This window comes from Falco cherrug, chromosome 15 (assembly GCF_023634085.1).
Source record: "Falco cherrug isolate bFalChe1 chromosome 15, bFalChe1.pri, whole genome shotgun sequence".
NCBI classification, from domain to species: Eukaryota; Metazoa; Chordata; class Aves; order Falconiformes; family Falconidae; genus Falco; species Falco cherrug.
In genome coordinates this window covers 5,426,506-5,449,066 of record NC_073711.1, presented here as the reverse complement: position 1 = coordinate 5,449,066, position 22,561 = coordinate 5,426,506, and the positions used below count along the sequence as shown (strand labels likewise).

Sequence of the window (22,561 nt, the reverse complement as noted above, 5' to 3'; positions counted from 1 at the left end):
AAATAAAAAAAAGGCAGAGGATAGGGAAGTGTTAGAAGCGTGTGTCTAGACTTAAGAGATGGTCCTGCCAGTGAAACATAAGGTCAGCCTGTTTTGCAAGGACCTACACTTGTATATATTCAGTAGGGTGAATTTCTTGGAAAGCTTCCAAGAATTAACCACTCCAAGATGGATGTAGCCAGTAATTAAAGTCGGGACCTGTATCATCATTAACTTACCTTTCAAATGAGACAATCAGGCTCAGATAACAGCAATCTGTCTTTCCCTTGACATTTCCAAGGGGCAGATACAGCAGCAATTTGAGACCTTTGTTGGAAGTGAGTCAGAACAAAGTCCTTCTCTGTGATAAAAGGCAGTGCAAGATCAGAAAAAGGGTGGTGATGGAGGGACCTGATGCCAAGTGCAGTAATGTGTTTGGGGGTATCACAGTATGGCCAGGCAGATTACCCTGCCATGGTTCCTGTGCTGCTGCGCTCAGGCTGCTACTGGTGTCTGCAACCACCACGTAGTCATACTGGTACCTTGTAACTTGAAACAAAAGGCTACAGTGAGATGTTTTATTTTGATCTCTCCTGGTTCCTCGTCTTCTTTAATCTTCCCTTCTGTAGTTTATTTTGAGGGGAAATGGGAGTGGAAAGAGCACTGCAGTGGTCCTGTTACAAATGTGATGTCTGCTTTTTTTCTGCATTTACTTAAGAAACCACCAGGAAAACATGCTGACATATTTTTATGTGCCAGTACAAACTGCCCATGAATGCAACTTGTGAACTAGAACTGGCAGCTTTGGGGGATCGGGGTCAATAACCCTTTGGCACTTGAATGTGATTAGGGATGTTCAGTAACCCTCTTCCTACCCATCTCCCCTTGTTGACACTGAGATGTTGCTCTAGCGTTGCTCCTGGTGCAGTGTTATTTTAGGTATAATTTTACCAATTACTCTGAAATGAAGGTAACTCTTTCCATGCAAAACAGAAACGAGGAAATTTATTTTTTGTTCTCTCAGGTGTGTATACAGACTTCTCCTAGCACTGTGTTGAGGATGTGCATAGGGAGATGTGATCAGTGGCAGAGGAGCCAAGGCAGCAACTGTCCCAGGATAGGTGCATTGATACTGGGAAATATCTGTTCTGTTACACTGGTAACACAGTGTTGCTTGTGAGACTTACACATGGGCAGCATTCAGAGTGTTACACAGTGGTGTTTCTCTCCCAGCAAAGATTGCTGGTGCAGACACTGACGGATGAGAAGTGACAGCTCTTGCTGCAGCAGTTGGGAAAGCTGACATCCCAGCTTTCCACTCCGTTCAAGGCGGATATTGTCCCTCAAGAAGTTCAGCAGTGCAGAGCATTTGCCTTGGTTCCGATAAAGTCTGGCACCTGAACGTAGCGCCCTCATCACAGATGGCGTGAGCTAAGCTTCCAGACATGCACTTACTGTATCTCTAATGGCTAATAGCTCAGAAGATCTTCTATTTATCCCGCAGTTTGTGGCAGTGAGGTCAGCTCTGGGATGTATTCTTGTCAGGCTGCAGGGCATGTTCAGTTCCTCTGATTTAAATCTGCACAGTTCCACAGGTTGCACATCACGCTTCAAACAGTTGCTAATTGCTTCAGCTTTTTGGAAGCACCTAAATCCCCCAAGAGCCTGTAGGTTTAAACAAATTACCCTTAAAAATTAACATAAGAAGAGGAAAGCTCTGTTAAATGCCACATGCTTTTTTAACTTAAATGTTACAGTGTTAAAAAAATAATAGTCCCTGAAATGAATCATCAAAGGAAAGACACATCAATTGCAGGAAATTTTAATAAGCTGTTCTGTGTATTAAAATTAATCTCAAAGCCAATATTATATTGTGAAATCACTCACTCTTAATCCTTGCATCTCTGAAAATTTGCTGTGACTTTGAGGCCAAAACCAAATCTGCTGCTTTCTCCACTGAATGCCCAGAAAGTGCAGCCACAGGCTTACGCAGTGACTCAGCTTTAAATACCGTCCCATCGTTCCCAGTTAGTCCCTTCCAGTGGCAAAGAAGCTGTGTGAACAGCCAGGTCCTGGTCATCAGAGGCCTCCAGTCTGACACATCAGCAGCCAGGTGCAGAGCGAAGTGAGCAAACCGTGGCTGGCCCTGCGAGGACAGCTTTTAAGTCAACAAGAGAGGGGATGGCTGAGAGACGGAGGCGACATGCAAGCTCCAGGCAGATGTCAGGAAGCACCTGGCAGGGTGGCTGTCGGGAAGGGATGCCAGCAGCAATCAGCATGCTGCAGCGCTCACTGCCACAAGGAACTGTGCCGCCGCCTGCGCTGAAAATGATGGGGGAGCTGGCACCTTCAGGGGAGTCAGCTGGAGGAGAGAGGAAGAGGCCTCCCTCCCTGTTTTCCGACCATTTCTATGTAAAATCTTGTTTCTACCTCTTCCCAATAGAGCGGTCGTTCCCCAACTGCATGGGACCCGTGGCCACACAGGGAATCAAGAGGACGCCTCAGCCAAGTGGCTGGGCAGTGGCAGGATGAAATGAGGTGGCTGTGGGACATCATGGGCACACTTTAGCCCATATGCAAGCTGAAACCATGATTGTCACAATGCAATATAGCAGCTTTTCATTGGAGAAACTGCTGTGAAAGTTGTTTAGCCTTTTTCATTAGGAAACCTTACTTTAAAGATTGTAGCTGTGCATTGAATATTCCCTTGGCAGGGAGCTCCTCAGCCCAAGAGGGACCTTTTGTCTTGGGTGACGTCTTCACTTCTTCCATAGCCTCTGGGTACTGTTCCACATCCTGGTTGAACACCTTGCTCCTCCTGGGTGCAGCCCTTACCTGAAGGTCCCTGCTGATCTCCCTCTCTTCCCTGTTGCTCTACTCTCTCCCACAGCGCTCAGGGCCACAGTGGAGCCTGATGTCCCTGGGAGGCCCCCTCACTGGTGCCTTCCCTGCACAGTGCATGGATCAGGATGTTGGCAGGGGCACCCTAAGTGGCAGTTACCCTTGGGTTCTTCTTGGCTGCTGGCAGTTGGATTAGAGCATTTCTGTTCCTCCACCTCTCCTCACCTCTGGTGTTCACACCCATCCTTGCCCATTGCTGGGACCTTCTTCCTTTCTGCCTGCACCTCTGATAGTTTCTTTGCCTCCTTAAATGTCTCTCTGTTGTTGTGGGCTTTCTTCTTTTGCCAGTGTGCACAGACTGTGCCATGGCATGGGGGTAGTTCGATTCCCCAGCACTTTGCTGCAGCCACACTGGGGAGCATCTCCCCCAGCCAGGGCAGTGTGCTGGGAGCAAAGGGGAGCTGGGATCACCGCACTGAGGGGTTACCTGGAGTGTCTGTGCTCTCCTTGCAGAGGCACTTTCTCCCGAGCATCTTCATTTCATTTCCCCCTCTGTTCCCATACAAAGTGGGGCAGGCAGCATCCCAGCAGCTTGCTCATGGCAGCACCTGGCCCTTGCACAGGAGTTCAGGGGAGGTGTGACAGTTCCTCCCAGCCCATGCTGGAGGCCAGGTGCTGGGGCTACTCCCTCCCCACTCCCCTCTCAGCGGGAGGAAATCCCTTCTCACTGCACAGCCTCAAGGCTGCTCTTTAATGCCAGGCTCTGGCCCCTGGCCAGGAGGGGTGTGTGGCATTTTTGCCTTCTTAGTATGGCCATGCAGCCTGGTCAGGGGTTGCTGTGAGCAGGACCCCCCTATTCTACTGTGTTCCCGCAGTGCTGTTGTACTGTAACAATTTTTGGGGAGTGGGCTGGGGTCTAGCAAGAGGGAGAAGCCTTCTGTTTCTCCAAGCAATGGCCCTGCATTGATGGGGAAAGTCACGGCGGCCACAGTGACTTTCCCCATCAATGCAGGGCAGAGATTTTTTGGGGGGTTAGTACTCGCCAAAGCAGTTACTTTGGCAGCCGAAGCTTCCCTCTGTCTCTCTGGCAAAGGGGGGGGCAGGCACCAAACCTATTCTCTGCCTTCTCACTGTTGAAAGTGGCCATGCATAATTTATTGTACCCAGCTGCTGTCATGGTACAGCTGTAATGCACACTGATTCAGTTACCAGCAGAGCTGGCAGGGACAGGGACAGTCTGCATGTCCCTGAGCCCCTGAAGGTTAGAAAAGGGCAGGTCTGCACTGTCCCTATACCTCCCTCCTGCTAACAACAGTTGCCATGTGGTCTGCAGCTCGCAGCCTTTCCTGATGGGATAATCCATGGCTAAACCCTGTGAGTACCAGATGGAGTTCAGGCCTGTTCGTTCTCTGTGTTAATAATCCAGAATGTCATTAATTTCTTGTCTTATGCACTGTGGCAGTTTGTAGTTGTGTTTTTGTTGTTGTTGTTTTTTTAAAAAAATAATTTGGTCAGATGGTGACATGAACATGCTTTTCTGAGATCCCTATTGAGTTGGCCCAGTACATATTTGATCATCTTCAGCTTCCAAGACAGCTCTCAGGGTCCCTGCTCTGAAAGCAGAGTTACCGTCTGAGCCAGCACAATGAACGAGAGAGAAGTGATTTTTCAGATGGGAAGAAAGCAGCCTTAAAGCTCTGCTTTGCAAATGTGAAACCCTGTAAAAGCCATTCCTTCCAGATGTTCACTGCTGAAATCCTGCTGCTCTAAGTACCTGCTCAAAATGAAATGAATGCTTTGCTTAAGCTTGAATTTAAGTACGTGCTGAAGTGCTTTGCTGACCTGGAGCCCACCACTGCACCAGACCCTCAAAGCTAATGGGAGGAAGCAGTGGTGGGTCAGTACTGGTAGATGGGAAGGAAAGAGGCAGCTCCCTCCCCAGTTATAAAGGGATGAGGTGTGGGGTAGTGCAGGGAGAGAAGATCAGTTCTGCTGACTGAGATCAGAAGCCCACTGCGACTGATGGGGAAGTCTGGATCTCTACGGGATTTTGTTTGTGTTTAGTGACGTTGCTAACCACCCAAGTCTTGGCAGCCCTCACCATCCTTCCTGACCTGCTTGCACATATACCTAGCACCCCCCAGGGCTGAGCAGTGACTACAACAACCCAGCACAGTGCCAAGGCTTGTTGCTGCGTTGAGCTGAGGACTAGGTATGACCTGTCAGAAGATCTCAGGACCTCACCACGCAGTGCAGGATCTGGCCTACAGCACGCGCACAGATGGTCAGGGGCTGGTTCCCAGCATTTCCAGCAAATTCTGGATATCAGCATTCAAGAAATCTGCCTTCTTGCTCCATTTTGAAGGTGTGTTTATGCTTGGTCTGGTTTTACCAGCAGTAGCTGCTTTCTTGTGTTTGTTTTTGCTGTGGGTTTTTTTCTTTTGAAGAAGGGGTTTGCAGTTTTGAATCAGGCTGTGTTTGCACTTTGGCCAGAGAGATGGGTATCCCACTGCTGAGCCTCACAGGTGTCAGGGACAGCTGGGGCACCCAGCGAGCAGCCTGGTCCTTGTACAGCCCCGGTAAGGGAGCTGCCACACAGCAACCTGAAACTTCATTAGAAAAATCATATTCTCTCATTGATGGCATATGCTCCTGGTGCCACTGTTAGAGCTTGCTGCCAGCAGATGCCTTTGGGGAGCTGCTCTGCAAAGACATCCTTCCCACCCCACAGCTGCCCATGGGGATAGGTCTGACTTGGGCTGAGGACTCTATTTTTGAGTTGAAATGCCCCGAAAGCTGAGCCAGAGGCTGTGCTTAGCCTTAAGTGTGGCTAAGCCATCGCTCATCCATCCCTCCTGCCCTGCATCCCCAGCTCTCTAGCAGGGATGGAGCCTGGGAGGGCAACAGAACCAGACTTGCCTCTGCTGCTGGGCACGGGATCAGATGGGCGTGAGTGCCACGCTGGCAGGGAAGGGTGGCCGTGGTGGCTGGAGGTGGACCTGGAGTCAAGCAGGTGGCTAACTCTGTGCAGTCTGGGCCAGCCCTGCTGCCTGCAGCCCAGACCTGCTCCTCACCCCACCACCACCCTTGTCTGCGCTGGGGAGTATTGGGAAGGAGGGAGCAGGGAAGGGGGCACTGAGTACAGGCTCCACTGTGCCTTTTGGCCTCCAGAAAAGTAGTATCCCTTTTCTCAGCAGAGCCAACAAGTCTCCAGCTGGGCGATAACAGCTACACCACAGCTCTCATGGTGCCCAGCCTAGAGAGGCATAAGGAGTTTGCAGATAAATTCAGAGGTGCAACAAATCCAGCTGCTCCATGAGCTGCAAAGCTCTGGTTTGTCCACTGACATCTAGAAAGTGGGGAGAAATCAATCCCTTTCCTTGTTGCCATTAATTTGAAGTGTTAGAGATTAATAATTAATTATTTACGTTAGATCCTAAACAATACTTGATAAAACAGACCGCTCTGCCTCGGTACTTTCCTCAGCAGAGGCTGTCTTCATCACTGTCTGCAGGAGAGATGCTGCAGCCCTGCAGGAGCGGGGGACCCCAAAGCAAGGTGGGTCTGCACCTCCTGCAGCTCCTCGATTTGGCAGCTGGCTTACCCAGCCCAGACAGGGGGATCAGCTGCAAAACCAGCATCCCCTCTCCCCAGAATCAGTGTTTGCCTTGACCCATTGCTGCTCTGGGGTAGAACATCCCTGGTGCAAAGGCAAGCTGGTGGTGGCCAGGAGAGGCAGTGGGCCAGGGTGAGTCAGAGCCATCCCTCAGCCAGGGCCATCCGTTCCAATTGCAGGTTCAGTGGAGAGCCTGTCTCACACGACCTCGTCCCCACAGCCATCACCGGCTGCCTCCACCCATGCCTCCCGCATTGCTGATCCCTCCTTCTCGGTCGACCATGCTGCTGCTGACGCGTCTGCTGCGGAAGAGACCCCCAGCGAGTCAGAGTCGGTCTTCCTCCCTGACTACCTCTTCCTCTCCAACTGCGAGTCGGGCAAGCTCAGCCACAACAGGTAGGTCTGGGATCTGTCAGATGCATCAGGCTGCAGCCACCCTCTGCCTGCCCAGTGATGGCCTAGGAAACTGGAGTAAACTGGTCCTTGAGCCCTGCCACTCAGGGTAGGCTCTCGAGCACAACAGGGACCAGCAGCCTAATCCAATTTACACAGGGTTTTTCATAGCATAGATTAGCAGTCGAGCATGTTGGCCCGGTCTCCTTCCAGGGTGGGTGGCTGGGGACCTCACATACAGCCCCCCTCCAGATGCCCTTTCTGCCTGCTGCTGCCCAAGGTGCTCCACAGAGTGCCTCAGCCCAGCTCAGGGGGACCTTCCACAGCCATAGGGAAGGAACAGATTTTGTGCCGAGCTGTGGGGTGGGTTTGGGGTTTTTTTTGCTGTGTGCTTGCTTGGTTGCAACCAGGAGAAAAGGAAGGCGTAGGTCCTGACCTCTGTCTCTCTGCAGGTGTGACAGCTGGTCGAATTCAGACAGATCTCTGGAGCAAACCTCATCAGATGATGTTTTTGTCGACTCCTTGCAGTCCCAGCCCTCCTTGTACCTTGTACAGCCATCCAGCGCTGGCACTGTGCACCAGGATGGGGCCCCACTGGCAAATCCCAGCACTGTGTCCAGGAACATAGACATTAGTGGGCCACCCAGTGACTTTTCCTCCTCTTCTCCACTGTTGGGGACACCGCTGACACCAACCTTTCAGATTGACAAGAGCCAAAACGCACTGCCCTACGGTGTAACCCAGCTGGACGTCCTGTCCAACACCCCCCCACCACGGCCACCCAAGCCAACCCACTTCTCAGACAGGAGAGGGGACGAGGTGGGTGGTGGAGCCCTCCAGAATGGGCACGCAGGGATCTGCCGGGCTCAGGTTGCTCTGGTGCCCAGGAGGATCTCCTTGTCCAGCTTGGACAACGTGAGGAACTGGAAAGGTGAGTGTATTTCCAAGAGCCAACAAAGCAGTACTGGTGTGAGGGATGGAGCTGCCCATGAGTGCAGAGTAGGCTCCCACCTCCCGTTGTGCCTTCCTGTCCTCCCCCCCTGCAAAATCATACACCACCCAAAGCAACCTGAAGTGCTTGTTTCAAATTAGTTAGCAGGCAGGATTCAGACCTGTCCCTCACATTCAGCTCCTGCTCTGTAAAACCCCCTCAGTGTGTACACACGGGCAGCGATCTGGTTGTGATCTCTTCAGGGTGACGACTTGCTAGTTTTCCATGTCCCCTCCCTCTCCACAAAAGAAAGCAGCAGAGAAATCAAAATGAAAAGCCAACCACTGAATCAGACCATGCCAAACTCTCTATTTATGCAGGTCCAAATGTGGGCTTGCACGTGGGAAATGCCTTTGTAGCTGCGCTGCTTCGCCGCATCCAGTCCTTTCTGTAACAGCAGCCTGACTTTGCAGCTTAGAGTAAAGAACGGGAAGCCAGGGAGACACTGGGGATGGGATGTAATCCAGGTTGAACCAGGGACTCTGTGAGTCCTTGAGCAAATCCCACTCTGTCCTTGCAGGGTAGCCTGAAAACCCACTGCAGAGCCAGGCTGTGCTGCAAAGCAAGCTCTGCTCTGAGCTGAGCTGATTTTTCCACTTGTTCTTGAAACATCGTCATCACAAACAGAAATAACAGTCAAAAACCAGTACATGCAGTATGGGAAAGTTTTATTTTGTGGAGCCACAGAACAGAGGGAGGCAGCTGGAATACCTGGCTGGAAATCATCAAGTATTTTGCAGTGATGTGTCATTTTTGATGGAGACAACGTAGGTTTCTAAGGACAAGTGACCTTTAGACTCTTGTAGTTTGAATGACCAACTGGTGTTTGGGGCTGTTAGATCTTGTTCTTAAAGCTCAGAAGTGAAAGCAAGGAGACCTCTGTCCAGCCTGTTTATCAGTGTACAAACAATTCTTGGAAGGTTTGTGGAGAAACACCCATCAATGGAATTGGTATTCTTAATTATCAGTTCCATTTGGTTGCTCCCTGAAAGGTGCTGCTCTTGCTTCTGCACATGTGCCGCTCTAATGCTGCCAGCCCACTTGAGACAGTTAATGTTCTTCCAACCCAATTTATGCCAAAATGTTTTTAAGAGGATTAAGTGGCCAAATGTCATGTTCTGCTACCGTGCTGCAAGGTTATCTCTGCCTGACAGGGGGCAGCAATGAATTAATTAGTGCTGCTATTTTTTCTTACCCTAAGTGCAGCTGAAACTATTTGAAAGGTTAAACTCTGTATTAAAATGTGTTTAACAAGACCAGAAAAGGAAACACAGAGAAAGCACCTGTCCTTCACCAGCTCCCAGAGTGAGCCCACTCGAGTTATTTACTTTATTATTTGCCCATGGCAACATGTAAAAGCTGAACAGATTTAATTAACCCAGTGCAAAGGCAGCGTACGCTGGTGGCGGCGCCACGAAGGGGAACAAGCTGTACATGTGTAAGGCACCTATATCCTGGCACCTGCCACAGCATTGTGCCTGAATGTCTCTTTACCAAAGTAAAAAATAAACATAGCTGCCCCAGGATAGTGGCTGCACCTATCTGAATGTGTATCCACACTAATAGTATCACTTTGTTCTTGTTTAGCACTTTTCCTTTTATGCTGATACCACTGCAAAGACCCTCAGTTGCAGCACAGTATTGACATCTCCACCGTGAGAGCAGGGGCTGGATTAACATGGTTGCAGGGTTTTAGGGTATTCCCACAGAAAAGCCATTTTCTGCACAGAAAATAATTTTCCAGAAAAGGAGGGTAGCTGTAAACATCATCCCAACTGAATGCTGGATTTTAGGTTTTTTGCCTTTTTCTTCAAAAGTAAAATTGACCTACACCAAGACAAAGGTCAGGCTGCACAAGGGGACGCTGTGACCGGTGACCTTTTCTCTGGCTGTTTATTCTCCATCAGCTTCAGCCACTTGCACCACAGCAGCATTTCTGGGTGACAGAAGAATATTTCTCCTGCCGTTAAGTTCCCCCATGCACCCTCTCGACAATAACATGTACTTCCCTGGCACCTTACATACAGGGCTCCTAATAACTTTCCAAGCAATAATGAATTAAGATTTCCTACAGTCCATTTTCATGTAATTTCCCCAGTTTGACAGATGGGAAAACAGAGTGGGATTAGAGCAGGAGCTGGGTTTAAATTTTTGCTTGGTTGCTTGCTCTCCACACCACACCAGTCTTTCTCAGCAACTGCTTGTGCTACAGGAAGCGTAAGTTACAGCTGGATTGTACATGAACGTGTTTCTTGGTTTCATCAAACTTAAAATAGATGCAATAGCTCTTGAAATGCTGCTGAGTTGGTTCTGGTCTAAAGTGTCATTGGATTTCCTCATTTAGGATAAATACTAGGAGCTACGGAATCTTTATAAAGCTCTAGTTATTTTAGAGCCATATGCTTTACTCCAGAATGATCTCCGTAAGGTTGCACTGCCTTATCACGTTTTTAATCACTTTTTTTATCTTGCAGCAGACATGGAAGGCAGTTCCTTAAGAAGTCGGGATAAGAGGCTTAGCTTGAATTTGGTAAGTACTCTGCTTGCATAAATTTTAAAGACTGGCACATTATGAACTTCAGAAAGTGAATCATTTCACATCCTGATATTCAGTCTTTTCTGTATTCAGCAGAAGAATTAAAAAAATGGACACAGTTGGCATTGGGCAACTTCTGCACTGCTGCTTCACAGCCACCAGAAGCCTTTGAGGGAAGGAGAGGCCACAACACTGAGCACCCTGGTTTTAGAACAGACTAATCCAGGTCTGTTGTGAAAAAGGGTGCTGGTAGCCTCAAGAATTAAACTGTTAACCAAGAGCACCTGAGAAAACTGCTTATCTCTTGAAAGAAAGGGTCTAAAGGAGCCTATCACTTCATGATCCTGAGGGATATCTTCTCTTTAGGATGTAGGAAAGTCCTCTGCTCTCAAAGTTCCTGTGATTCAGGGCTCTGTCACACCAAAGCCTCCTGATTCAGCCTTTGGCAGACGTGGCTGTATGTAGCACCATCACACAGCCGGTCTTCTGCCTGGCACTGGGTATTGTCCTCTGTGTAGGAGCTCCTTTGCTGCTTGTAAGTAAGCTCTGCTGGTGGGCAACTTAGATTTTTCTCCCCTTTGAACGCTTGTAAGGTTTAAGGTTTGTAATCAAGTTCTCTCACCACACAGCCAGCACTAACTTCACAAAATGAATGTCTAGTGTTTATTCCCAGCTATCAGGAGTAACTTGTAGGTCTGCGTGTCTGCTTTCTCAGCTTCCACATTTGCAAAAATCTAGTTCATCAGATGTTCTCCTTTCATATGCCTTTTTGTACGAAGGAGCCTCCTTCATTTTATAGGTCAGAATTACTGCTGGGAGAGGCAAGTGCAGCCTCACTGAAGTTGGAGGATTTAACCTACTTAAGTCATCAATAAGTTTGGTTCTAGTTTCCGGCAATGACTTGCAAAGCTCAGAAGTGGACATCTCCAAAGCTGGAGTGTGCATCTGAACTCATGTGTTTGTCTCGTGTCTTTCCAGCTTCTGCCTCTCTGAAAGGTCACGTCGGGACTCTCCTGGCCTGGGGCTCAGCTCAGATCTGTTGCCAGCTCACAGCACCTCCTGGATTGCAGGGGGTTAGCTATTCATTTATCAACCCATTTCTCTGTTTTTTTCCCCTCCTTTGCTTCTGAAGCCCTGTCGGTTCTCCCCGCTCTACTCGACCGCTTCAGACAGCACGGAGGACAGCTATGTGCCCATGCGCCCCAGCACCTCTCCCTCCGCGCCTGGCTCCGACTGTTCACCCGACGGCTACATCCCCATGAGCCCCGGCTCAGCCACGTTTACCTTCCCTGTCGTCAGCACTGAAAAACTCACCAGCCCATTACCTGAGCTTCCCTCGGACCTGGAGCCCCCTCCAGTGAACCGAGACCTCAAGCCTCGTAGGAAATGTAAGCCCAGACCTTAGGTGCAATTGGCAGCCAGGGGGTTCTGATAGTGGGGACATGGGTGACCTCCTTTGACAGTGTCCTCGGCACATTTTAAAGTGCTTCGTGTTCTAGAAGAGGGATTGAATGGCTGTGTAAGTGGCTTATAGTACTGTAACATATGAGGCGTCCGCAGGGTCATTTGTGAGCCGAGGAGGAGCATGCATATGCCCACTTGCACAGGCTGGGTGGCTGCGTTAGCACGGTGCCTGGCTTCAGATCCCCTCTGACTGCAAATGACCAAATGGATGTATCCTTGGAGAGACAGCAGACTAAATCCTGCAGCTCTGAAGTACGTGTACTGCTGTCTCACCAGCTCCCTGACCTTCCAGGAACAGGACATCCAAACATTCAAATACTCAAACTTGATGTGTGGGCTGTTGGTTAAACCTCTGTTGGGTAGGCGCAGCTGTCTTGGTTTAATTAGGAATTTCCTGCAGATGCTTTTACTGATGGTAATTTTCCACTCCTGCTTTTCATGGCATCTCCAAAATCCGGGTTGCACTTCCAGAGGGATATACTGGGGACAAAATTCAGCTTTGCAGTGGAGAAATTGCCTAAACCTAGCCTACATTAAAGCTCTTTGGGCTGCAGAGCCACAAGGCTGCTCAGAAAATGGTTCAAGAAATGCTACTAGAAAGTGGGGACAGAAATTTAGACCATTGCCAGGAAGCAAAGCAAGTTCAGGTCATTTCTTAGAAGGTTTTGAGAATGGAGTGGGAAATGTACATCAGCTGGTGAGAGGAATGATCTTCATGTCCACGTGTAGGAGCTTTTTGTTTAGAGGAGATCCCAAACCCTGTTTTGACCTGTAAGGCTGAACTGGCCTCTCCTCTCGAAAGCAGCGTATGCAGAGCAGATTTAAGGCAAGCACGTGGATCTCGTGGAGCATTTGCTCTCCTTATGTCGATTGTATTTATTCTGTTATTTTAGGGTAAATGGGGAACTTTGCTTTCCAGTGCTGACTGAAATGGTCATTTGTTACTGATTTCTGTCTTGGTTATATCAGTTATGTTCTGTGAAATACTCTGTTAGTTTCTTGCTGTTAATATAGAACTGCATTTCTCTAAACAGTCTGTACTTTTGATTAGCTCTGCTACTGGAAATGTAGTTTCTTTTGTATCTACTTGCAGCGCGGCCACCCCCTCTGGACTTGAGGAACCTCTCCACAATCCGGGAGCATGCTGCCGTGACCAGGATGTGGACTGTGCCTTAGTAAGTCAACAAGAAACCTGCCATTCCAATCTTCTAAGCATTAACATTGTGGAATGGAGTTAAAAATAACTTATCACATCCCACAAGAAACAGTTTCCTGGCAAAGTCCACAAACAAAAATTCCCCAGGGCTCCTTCCAGCATCCCTCAGGCTCTGGCTGTCTCTGAAAAGCCAGGCTCCCTTTCACAACAGGCAGCTCCAGTGTGTTCAGCATCACGCAGTGATGCTCAGTCTGTTTTGAAGATTCCTTTTGAAAAGGTGGGAGCTGGTCTGCACTCTGGTGTGGCTGCTGAGATGGTTAAAAGCTTTGCATGCCTTATTTATTTTTTCCAAGGTGATAGAGCCATTTTTGTTCCCGAAAATTAACATAGCAAAAGAGAACCAGGTAAGATAAAGACCTGCCTGACTTGTAGCCTCAGTGTAGACTTCTGCATACTGCAATTCTGCCACACTGCAATTCAGACTTGATCTGTTGGCGTGACCTTTTGTCACTGGAAATTAGTTGTGGGGTAAACACAAGTGCTTTTCGTCCCAAAGCCCAGGTAGTATGAACAGATGATACTGTGGGGCTCCAAGGGCAGCAAAGGACTTATCTTCAGGGAGCTCCTGAGCAGGGGAGGACTGCAGCCTGCTGGCTGGGGGGATCTTGGCACTGCGGGGAAGAGCTGACAGGAGAGCCAGCTGTGCTGAAGTGTCTGTGCAAACGCCGAGAATTCCCACCAACCTCCTCTGCATGCCCCAAACACTCCGGAAAATGGGGTTTTTTTGCTAGGATTAGTGCCAGACAGGGCGCTTGCACTCCCCTACCTCAGGTAGTCATTTGGAGGGCAAAAGGGACACGAGCCAGGCATTTTCCCAGTTGCAGACCCCTCCCTCAGCCATGCAGTGCAAAGCCGGTTAAGCCCTTTGGCACTGCCTGCCGCATGCTGCCTGTTAGGGAAACCCAGTAGCCTGCCTTCCAAGCATCCCTGCCAGAGTGCTGTGGTTAATTAGTGCTGACACAGTGCAGAGTCCTGAAGGATAACGAGCTCGGAGGGAGTTTGCACGTTTTACATTAACAAAACTAAAAAAGAAGTATGGCCGGAACTAATAAAGCAAAAGGAATTATACTGTTCATGCTGCACAAAGTGGCCATCTAATTTCCTAATAACTAACCCCATTGTGCTAGCCCGCAATAATTTACTCACGATATACCTCTGACAGTTATGTTAGTGGAAGACATTTCCTTGTACAAGGGCTGAGTCACAGCCAGCCCCATAGCTCAGGCAGCACGTGTTTACGCTGCGTTCAAAGCCAGACAAGTTCCTCTGCGTGCACCTCCAGTGGCTGATTAACTCACATCGACCTCCAAAATGTAGATACCCACGCAACTCAGTAGCTGCCCCTTTGGCACATATTACCCAAATGAATGATATCCATCTCTGTGCCCCTTGTTGGAGAATTCCTCCAATGTTTTATGCTTTCTGTCAAACCAGAGATGGCAAACTTTCATAAATCCCAGTTAAAAAAAAAAAAAAACAACACACAAAAGCCAACAGAACCACTCATAAGCAATATAGCATACTTTTTCTAGAACTAAGGAGTGGGTTTGGACATCCTCTCCATAAAGTCTGCAGCGTTAGTGTGAGTTTATTCACCATATGGACTGTGTCAGGCTTTGGCTTCATTTCAGAGCATCTGTAAGATGCTTCCTTAACCTCTCCTGTGTTTTTCTTCATAGCAATCGAATGAGCTTTATCTCACCAGAAAGAGACGGTATTAATTCAGCAAGAATATTTGCCAATTCAGTTTCCGGAGAAGAGGAAGAAAGTTACATTCATATGGTAATCTTCATTTTCACACAGCCATCCTTTGCTTTATTCTGCTCTGTCACATTGATGGAGAATGCAGAAGTTTGTTTTCTAAGAAAAAATGTTGAGGAGGTTTGTCCTTTGCCTTCTGTTTTTTTTTTAAAAATGATGAAACGTTTTTAAACCAAAGACACTGGGGCCAATTTACGGAGAGATAAGGGAAGCCCTTCTTCTGCTCTGCAGAACTCAGCTGTTCACCCACGAATGTTGCTGAGCAGTTCCAAGAGATCACAGGGATCAGCCATATTTACATGAGAACTCATTAAGGCAAAGGAAAATTAAATCTTTTCACCTTTTAAAAGTGTGCCCCTGCAAAATCTCCTAGGAAATGACAGAAAGCCGTTAGTGCACTTCCTAAAGAAACACACCAAATATTGTGCAGAAACAGAACTCCCATTAAAGTCTCTTATTGCTTCTGCTTTGGCTGGTGGCACTAACCCCACTTCCCATCCCATGAAAGAAGAACATCTGGCTTTGTGGCTTCCTTTTCTTCATTCACTCTTTAGCCATATCTTGCAAGAGACCAGAATCTCAGTTTCCTTTGAATTTTAGGTGGAAATGGATCTCAAATCCCTTAATCTGAGCCAATGTCTGCAGATTTGGCTCCATAGCCAGCGCCCAGTGGCAACGGCTATAGAAATATATTGCAAAACTGACGACAATTCCCATGAACCATAGTCTCAAATTTTAACCCACACCTCTACTAGATCAAAATCTGCTCAGCAGGGCAGTTCCAGCTGCAGCTACTCCCCATTTGATTCTTCTAGTCAAATAAAACCTCCCATACATTTGTGGTTATCCGTGATTTTTCTGAAATTAATTTTCAGTTGCTAGATTTGAACAGAATTATCACCATTTCTTCAAACGCGTAGTATGCTGATGGTTAAGAGGGCACCCCTGTGAATCTGAGCCTTCCGAGGGCTTGGGTTGAGAAGCTGGGCGTAAGTCCTCCTTGATAACATGGAATGAAAATCAGTCTGGTTTGCTTGTTTTGCTATAATTACCAGGAGAAAAAGACGCTCCCCGTTTCTTTATGCCATCCTGCAATTATTCGGTGCTATCCTGTGGTCAGTCAACAGATGTACCCTTGGCATAAAAAATGACATGGGTGCTGACCCTCCTCCCTTGTGTTCTGCCAGCCGAGTCTCCAACCTGCGGTTGTGGTCCTGCTTCCTTTTAGCATCATGTTTTAAGAGCATTAAAAGTTTCTTTTCTTTCCCGACAGGAACACAGACAGGCAACATCTCCATACAGTGGTGCTTTTCCATGGACAAGGAAATCTAACCTTGATTACTTAGCATTGGATTTTAATTCTGCTTCCCCATCCCCTGTACAGAAGGTATGAGTCATCTGAAAACCCCCACAGCCTCCTATCTTTCTGTCCGTTGGGAGGAAAACAGGACCGAGGGTCACACTCTGCTAGGTGCCCGAAGCATCGTAGTGAAGCCAGTCGTGTTGCCAGCTGACTGCATTTGTGGCAGGCCCAAGATTAATATAATAAAAGCACTATTAGGGTGATGGCCAAGTGTCCTTAGCGTGACTCATAGGGATGCCATTAACGCGAGCTCGGCAGAGGGCACGAGACTGCACTGGGATGTGCAGCCACGAGGGCTCGTGGGCAAGTTTGTTGGTGCTTACAGGGTCTCTGCCTGCTCTTCCATTTTCATCAAGTCTCCACAAAACCTTTCCTGCTAGTTTTTCCCCAATTCTCTTTGCAATAACAAGTTTACAGCCCATGATAAATTCACGGGGTAAAACTGTACCGTCTCTTGTAACACAGCAAAATGTGCATCTTTATTCTCACATCACCAAAAGCATTTCAATTTCCTTAGCAATGCTCAGAAAATAGATTCCTTGCTCCAAAGAGTTTATGACCTGCCTAGGTGGTGGGTAGGTACCACTGCAAAGCGACAAACTGTTGGTGGTTTGGGCCATTTTGTCTCCTGTGTGTAGTTTCCCGCATCAGCTAGTACTCCTGCATGCAAAAGACTCAAGACTCCTAAGCTTTCTTATTTAAACCCTCCTTGTAGTTAAAATGCAGTTAGGTCATCCCTGCAGCAGGATCACTCAGATGAGAAGAGAATGATTATCTGGAAATAGCCAGAACAGCACGTTTTCCCCACTCACTGTGCTGGACTGAGTGACAGGGTGACAGATGGATAATTATAGCTAAAGCAGGCTGTAAAGCAATGCTTTTGTCAGCTGATGTCACTGTGAGCTTCAAGGTGAAGCAATCAAGGAACAAGGGAAAGGGAAAACAGAAAGTCAAGCCAAGTTTCACTAGCATCCCTTTTCAACCCTAAAATTAATACATCGTTTTTTTCCTTTCTCTCATGCAGAAACCTTTTCTCTCAGAGGAGCAGAGAGTGGACTATGTCCAGGTGGATGAACAGAAGACTCAAGCTTTACAGAACACTAAGCAGGAATGGACAGATGAGAGACAATCAAAAGTCTAAAGGAAGAAGCTTTGGGATCTGGAGGATATATATATTTTTTTTTTTTGCACTTAAAACCACAATGTTAATGAAGCAGCTATCACAGTAGAGTTCAAAGGCAGAGAGTTGTAAGTGGCTTACAGTCCGTAGAGGAATGGCCTTTTTAATGGAAACCTTTGATTTCAGCTGGAAATAGTATGTTGAATGAGTGAGTGGTTCACTGATGATTAAAGTAATGCATTACCCTTTTTACTGCCCTTACCAGTAAGCTACATGGTACCATTTTTTGGCATGATTCTGCGACGAGTCATACATTTAACGTTAACAAATCCACTACAAGTTGCATTAATCTAGTTAGTCCTGCCTTCTCCTGTGTTGCATAATTCCTAGTTGCTAAAGCTATTTTTTTATATTCCTACAAATACTGCGGGTGCTCAGAGTGCTTTTATGGCAGCGAGCATCTGACAGGTATTGGTGACTAATCAACTAAGGGCTAAAATACTGAAACAATAAAAAGAACTTTTTAAATACTTAGTGCTTAAGCGAAGAGGATTTTGGAAAATATTTTTCCCCTGGGTTTAAAAGTCTGACTCTGAGCTGATGCTGTCAGAAAACTCCAAACAGCACTACGTACTGAGGGGACTGGAATGCTGGTCTTTGACCCTCTGGGCGACGGTCATTGTATTAAGCTTCTTCCCTCCGTTGTGGCTCATACTTGTCGCCTTTCTGTCTGATGTTTTCTCCCCTGTCTTGAGGAGCGTCGTCGCACAGCGCAGCGCAGCACAGCTGCTCCTCTAGCAGGAGGCTGCAGGCACACAGCTCTTGGCTGGCCAAAAAATAGAAAGGGAAGCTGTGAGCCTGTTTCGGCAAGTCTTGGGAGAACTGGCGAAGGATCAAGAATGCTTTCATCTGAACTGCAGAAGAAATGCCATTGGAACTGCTGGTAGCAGTCGTCAAACTGATTGTTTCACTAGACCCACCCCCCCAAAAAAAAAAGAGAATTAGGAAGTGCAGTGTGCTCTGAGAGAGGCGAGCAGGCCTGCCAAAATAAAACAACAATGAGCTTATGCGGCATGAGGACCTCTGTGTTCAGGAAGCTTATCTACCTTGGGACTTGTTGCAGGCACTATCTCAGGATCGCATATGTGTATAGTTTATAACATATTTAACTTGAAAAGCTTGGCCGCAATCTTTATTTTAAGGTGGCACACAGCCACTTGAATGGTGGAAGTATGCAGTACCGCTGAGCGACCCACACTGGATTTGATCCTGGCAGGCTTCGCTCGCGTAGGTAAGTCCTGCTGGCTGTGAGAGGTCCGATCCTCTCGGCGAGGATGGGCGGAAAGCTTTCCTCTTTGACGGTGCCAAGTCACCGGCCTCCCTTCGCGTGCCTGTTGCTACCACACTGTATTACTGTAATCTGACATCCCAAAAATGCTGATTTACCAAACAGAGGTCGTAGAAATGTCACTGCAGAACCCACTGGCATTTCCAGGCTCCTACTTGCTGTCCTCTGTGCACCCACTCTGCTTCAGCCATTTGGGCACTCCGGGAGGCTGAGAGACACGGCCGAGCCACACGTCCTGCTGGAGAGGCGGCGTAGCTGACGGAAACACCATTTTCCTCCTACCTCAAGACAGCTGAAGTGCTTGCAAGCCTCACTGCTGCTTTAGCACACATACAAAGCTGGGGATCCGTGGTGACCAGGCTCTAATTAGCTTACCCTGCAAGACCGACGAGGTTCACCGGCGCCTTTATTGACTCTGGGGCAAACTGGGCACCCAGGCTTGCGGGCGTCAAGTGTCCTGGACCAGAGCTGCTTGGAAAACCGGGGTTTGTACTGCAGATAGCTGACCTGCTGTCTCCTCCTACGCTCTCCCTGCCCACCAAAGCTCTAAACCGAAAGCTGGTGTTGGTAAAAGTTTTGCAAAGAATTCAGACTTTTCCATAGAAATCCTGTCTGTCTGGTGTGAAATTTAGTTTTGTTAAAACCTACTTGTTTTGTCCTAAAACTGCTGTAGGAGAGGCCTGAGCAGCCATGCCCTGGGTGTGGTGCTGCTAAAGGGGAAGTGGGTTTGGGGAGAGGCGGTGGAGATCGGCGCCGCCACGGAGGTGTTTGAGATGTTCGAGAGACGTAAGCAAGGAAGGGCCACAGTTAGAGTCGTGTGCCTTTCTGCTCAAAAGAGCTGCCTTTCTTTCAGGGTGTACAAATAACACTTGTCACGGAAAGCTTTTGGTGTGTGCTGCAGTGCTAAAAGAGCAGCTAAGGCGCGTGTCACAGCAGGGGACAGGGAACATCCCCACGGGCAGGTGAAACTGCTGTGCTGCTGCAGATCCCAAATCGCAGGGTGACGGCACAGCGGCCTCCGAGGCGGCCTGCGATAGCGGACAGATCAGCTCGTGTTTGACCGGAGCAGTTCTTTTCATGCTGTCAGAAAATCTTCTGAAGTAGAAAAACACCAAGTTATTGGAGACAACTGAGTCACTTGTTATTCTAGTTTATTGTAAAAATATTTAAACTTTGAGAAACCTGGTTAAGGGAGCATTCAGAAGGTTAGAAAAGAAAGAGCTCTTTTGGTATTTTTTCCCCCCCTAAAAGGACATAAACATATAGCTTGGCAGGGACTGTCCTTAGATCAGAACGGCCCCCTTTCAACTTCCATGTGTCCCCTGCTTGCCCCCACCGCTCTCTTACGTTGATCATATGCTGGTCATTGGTTTCTAACTTCCACTTTTTAACTAAAAGCTAAGTTTGGGGGTTTATTCAGATTTTTCATTTAAGGTCTGGCTTTGCTTTCGGCTCCAGGCTCTGTGATACGCATTCTTGCGTAAGCACCACACGTAAACCAGGAACAATTAAAACAAAATTAAAAAAACAGTTTTAAAGGCAGAGAGGTCCTCCCCCAAGGCTTTTATTTTTTTGTTTTAGTCAAATTCAACAATACTCGGAAGAGGGTAAGGAGGAGGGGGATCGGGGGAGGATGGCAAAGGCTGGACCTGCTGTGGCCACCCCATCATTAGGGATGCTGGCGGTCAGGGAGCTGCTGCAGCCCCTGCTGTAGCACCCTACGGGTGCTACATAGCAGAAAGGAGTCCCTGGTTGAAGTCTGTTCTTAACTACTCATCCCTTGGCCAAAGAGGAAAGAAAACCCATGAAAGCACCTGAAAATTGAGTCAGCTTTTGACAGCATCACGTCTGACAGCGTAGCCCAGGCAAGAGCCCATGGCTGGCACTGGCTCTGGGGTCAGCCAGGAACACTGCTGGTAGTGTCTTCCTTTTGCTGGGGGTCGGTTCTGGTGTTATTTGTGTGTATTTCTTTAAAAAGTATCATGAGAGCTGATGCAGAGAGAGGCTGTGCACCTAAATGAGAGTGGGACAGCCAGTGGTTCCTTAGGAAACTCCCATCTCCTGGGAGGACGGGCATTGCCTGGCTCAGCACTTGCTGTGCCTTCTCCAGCACCACCAGTGTTCCTGGTTTAAAAGGGAGAGGAGCGCTCAAGGAGCAGCATGGTTCTCGCTTGATGGGAAAGGTCACGCTGTGGGGTTGCCAGCTGAAGCTGGGTTGCAGGACGATGTAGGACACAAACAAGCGAAATGGTTTCAGACCTGTGGTTGGTGTTGGGGTGATCAGCTGGGATCCCCCTGCGGCTGGCACGGCCGGTGAGCGGGCCAGCGTGCCGGCACCCAGGCACGGGAGGGAGGAGACCAGCGATGAGATGGAGCTCTTGTACTGAAATCTGTGGCCACTGTATAACAAAATAGCCTGCGACAAACACCTGCTTGAAATACTTCCTAAAGAATCGTAATGAAATCAATTCGATCAGTTCCTTCCTGGAGCGATTTCAGTGCTGAACTGGGAGTTACACACATTCCCAACGTCTTTATTCTGCTCGGGTTTAACAGGGCCTTATTCTGCAGTCTTGCCATGATCACGCGTTTAAGCAAGGCGTAGCAGGATGCAAAGTTTGTTTGCTTTTAGGTCTAAGCTGTTTTTTCCGTTTATAATGCCTTTATTACAGGAGGCAGCATTAAATTCTTTACTGGCAGATAGGAACACTTTACCTGAGAAAAGTCAACAGCCATTTAGCTGGAGCCAGGTGCTTTCGGCCAGCTCACTTTTGCCAGCAGTAGCGCCTGCTCTCTTCCATGTCGCTAATTACATCGTAAGTGTAGATTTTGGAGTTGCATTCACTTGAAGTGATTCAGTGGTTTAGTAATTCAAAGACCATCAGATGCTGTGATGAGAATGAAGCACAGGGCAATGCCTTTTCTTTGTTCCCGTTCCGCAAAACTTGCTCAGGTCTTAAAAAAAAAAAATAAATAAAAAAGCCACCAAAATAGCAGACTTTTGCCATGTCAAAGCCAGAATATTTTTTGTTCAAATAAAAATAAACTTTTGTCTTGTGCAAATGAAGCATTATACGTTTTTTGTATTTGTAAATCTGTGGGGAAGCATTAAACAATCATCTCTGTTACGAAGGAGTAAGTCATTGATAGAGGGAAGGGGCTCACCTTCCTGATGTTTCATTGTAATGTTTGTTGTATATATTTGCACATTAAACTGTATATCTTTTTTCTAATAAATTAATATAAAATATAACTGTGATTTTTCATTATTTTGATAAGCAAAGGTGCCTATGGGGAAAACTTCCACATTGTTCATTTAACGCTTTTTCCATTCTCAAGATACTTTTAATTTTTAATTGTAATTAATTTAATTTTAAAATTAGACTGTGACTTGGTCATATAAATTATTTAGAGGAAAATTCAGACAAATTAGCAAACAGATTTCTTACACAGGTATATCAGGAAGATTATTTGCAGGTGACTTGAGAAACAAATAACCAAATTACAACCTGGGCTCATGTCAGGATCCTCCATGGACCTGGGTAAGTTGCAGTGCCCCTGACCCTGCCCCTGACCCTGCCCCATCCCCTGCCCCAGCCCCTGCCCCAGCCCCTGGCCCTGACCCTGACCCTGACCCTGACCCTGACCCTGACCCAGCCCCTGACCCAGCCCCTGCCCCTGCCCCTGCCCCGCTGCTGCCACTGCCGTGGCCAAGGGGCAGGAAGGGGCCGCGCTTGCTGACCGAAGACGAAGGCCACAAGCACAAATTTGTTCTGCATATGCTCTGGGCTTGGATACAAAGAGTGGTTGTTATTTAACCTGATCCTTTAATTGCTCTGTGCTGAGGAGCGTCGTGGCTGTTAATGTAATTTCCACACGCAGCGAGCTGGGGACACGGGATCCTTTCAACATGCGTGTCTCGGGATTTTGCGG

General features: G+C 47.9%; 1 protein-coding gene across 6 annotated transcripts in view; it reads left to right on the top strand.

Annotated features, from left to right (window-relative positions):
- The window catches only part of GAB3 (GRB2 associated binding protein 3), a 69,107-nt gene extending 47,226 nt beyond the window's left edge, over nt 1-21,881 (top strand). For 2 of the 6 annotated variants that reach the window (XM_027803658.2, XM_055727285.1), the window contains exons 3-11: nt 6,307-6,378; nt 6,616-6,832; nt 7,282-7,760; nt 10,295-10,350; nt 11,489-11,744; nt 12,914-12,995; nt 14,716-14,818; nt 16,071-16,184; nt 17,185-21,881. In XM_027803658.2, the coding sequence (XP_027659459.1) occupies nt 6,307-6,378; nt 6,616-6,832; nt 7,282-7,760; nt 10,295-10,350; nt 11,489-11,744; nt 12,914-12,995; nt 14,716-14,818; nt 16,071-16,184; nt 17,185-17,301 (1,496 nt within the window). In that variant the 3' untranslated portion in view covers nt 17,302-21,881. The remainder of the gene's footprint in view (nt 1-6,306; nt 6,379-6,615; nt 6,833-7,281; nt 7,761-10,294; nt 10,351-11,488; nt 11,745-12,913; nt 12,996-14,715; nt 14,819-16,070; nt 16,185-17,184) is intronic. The other 4 variants (XM_055727286.1, XM_055727287.1, XM_014279059.3 and 1 more) reach the window with 4 other exon arrangements.
- The last annotated feature ends 680 nt before the right edge of the window (nt 21,882-22,561 follow it).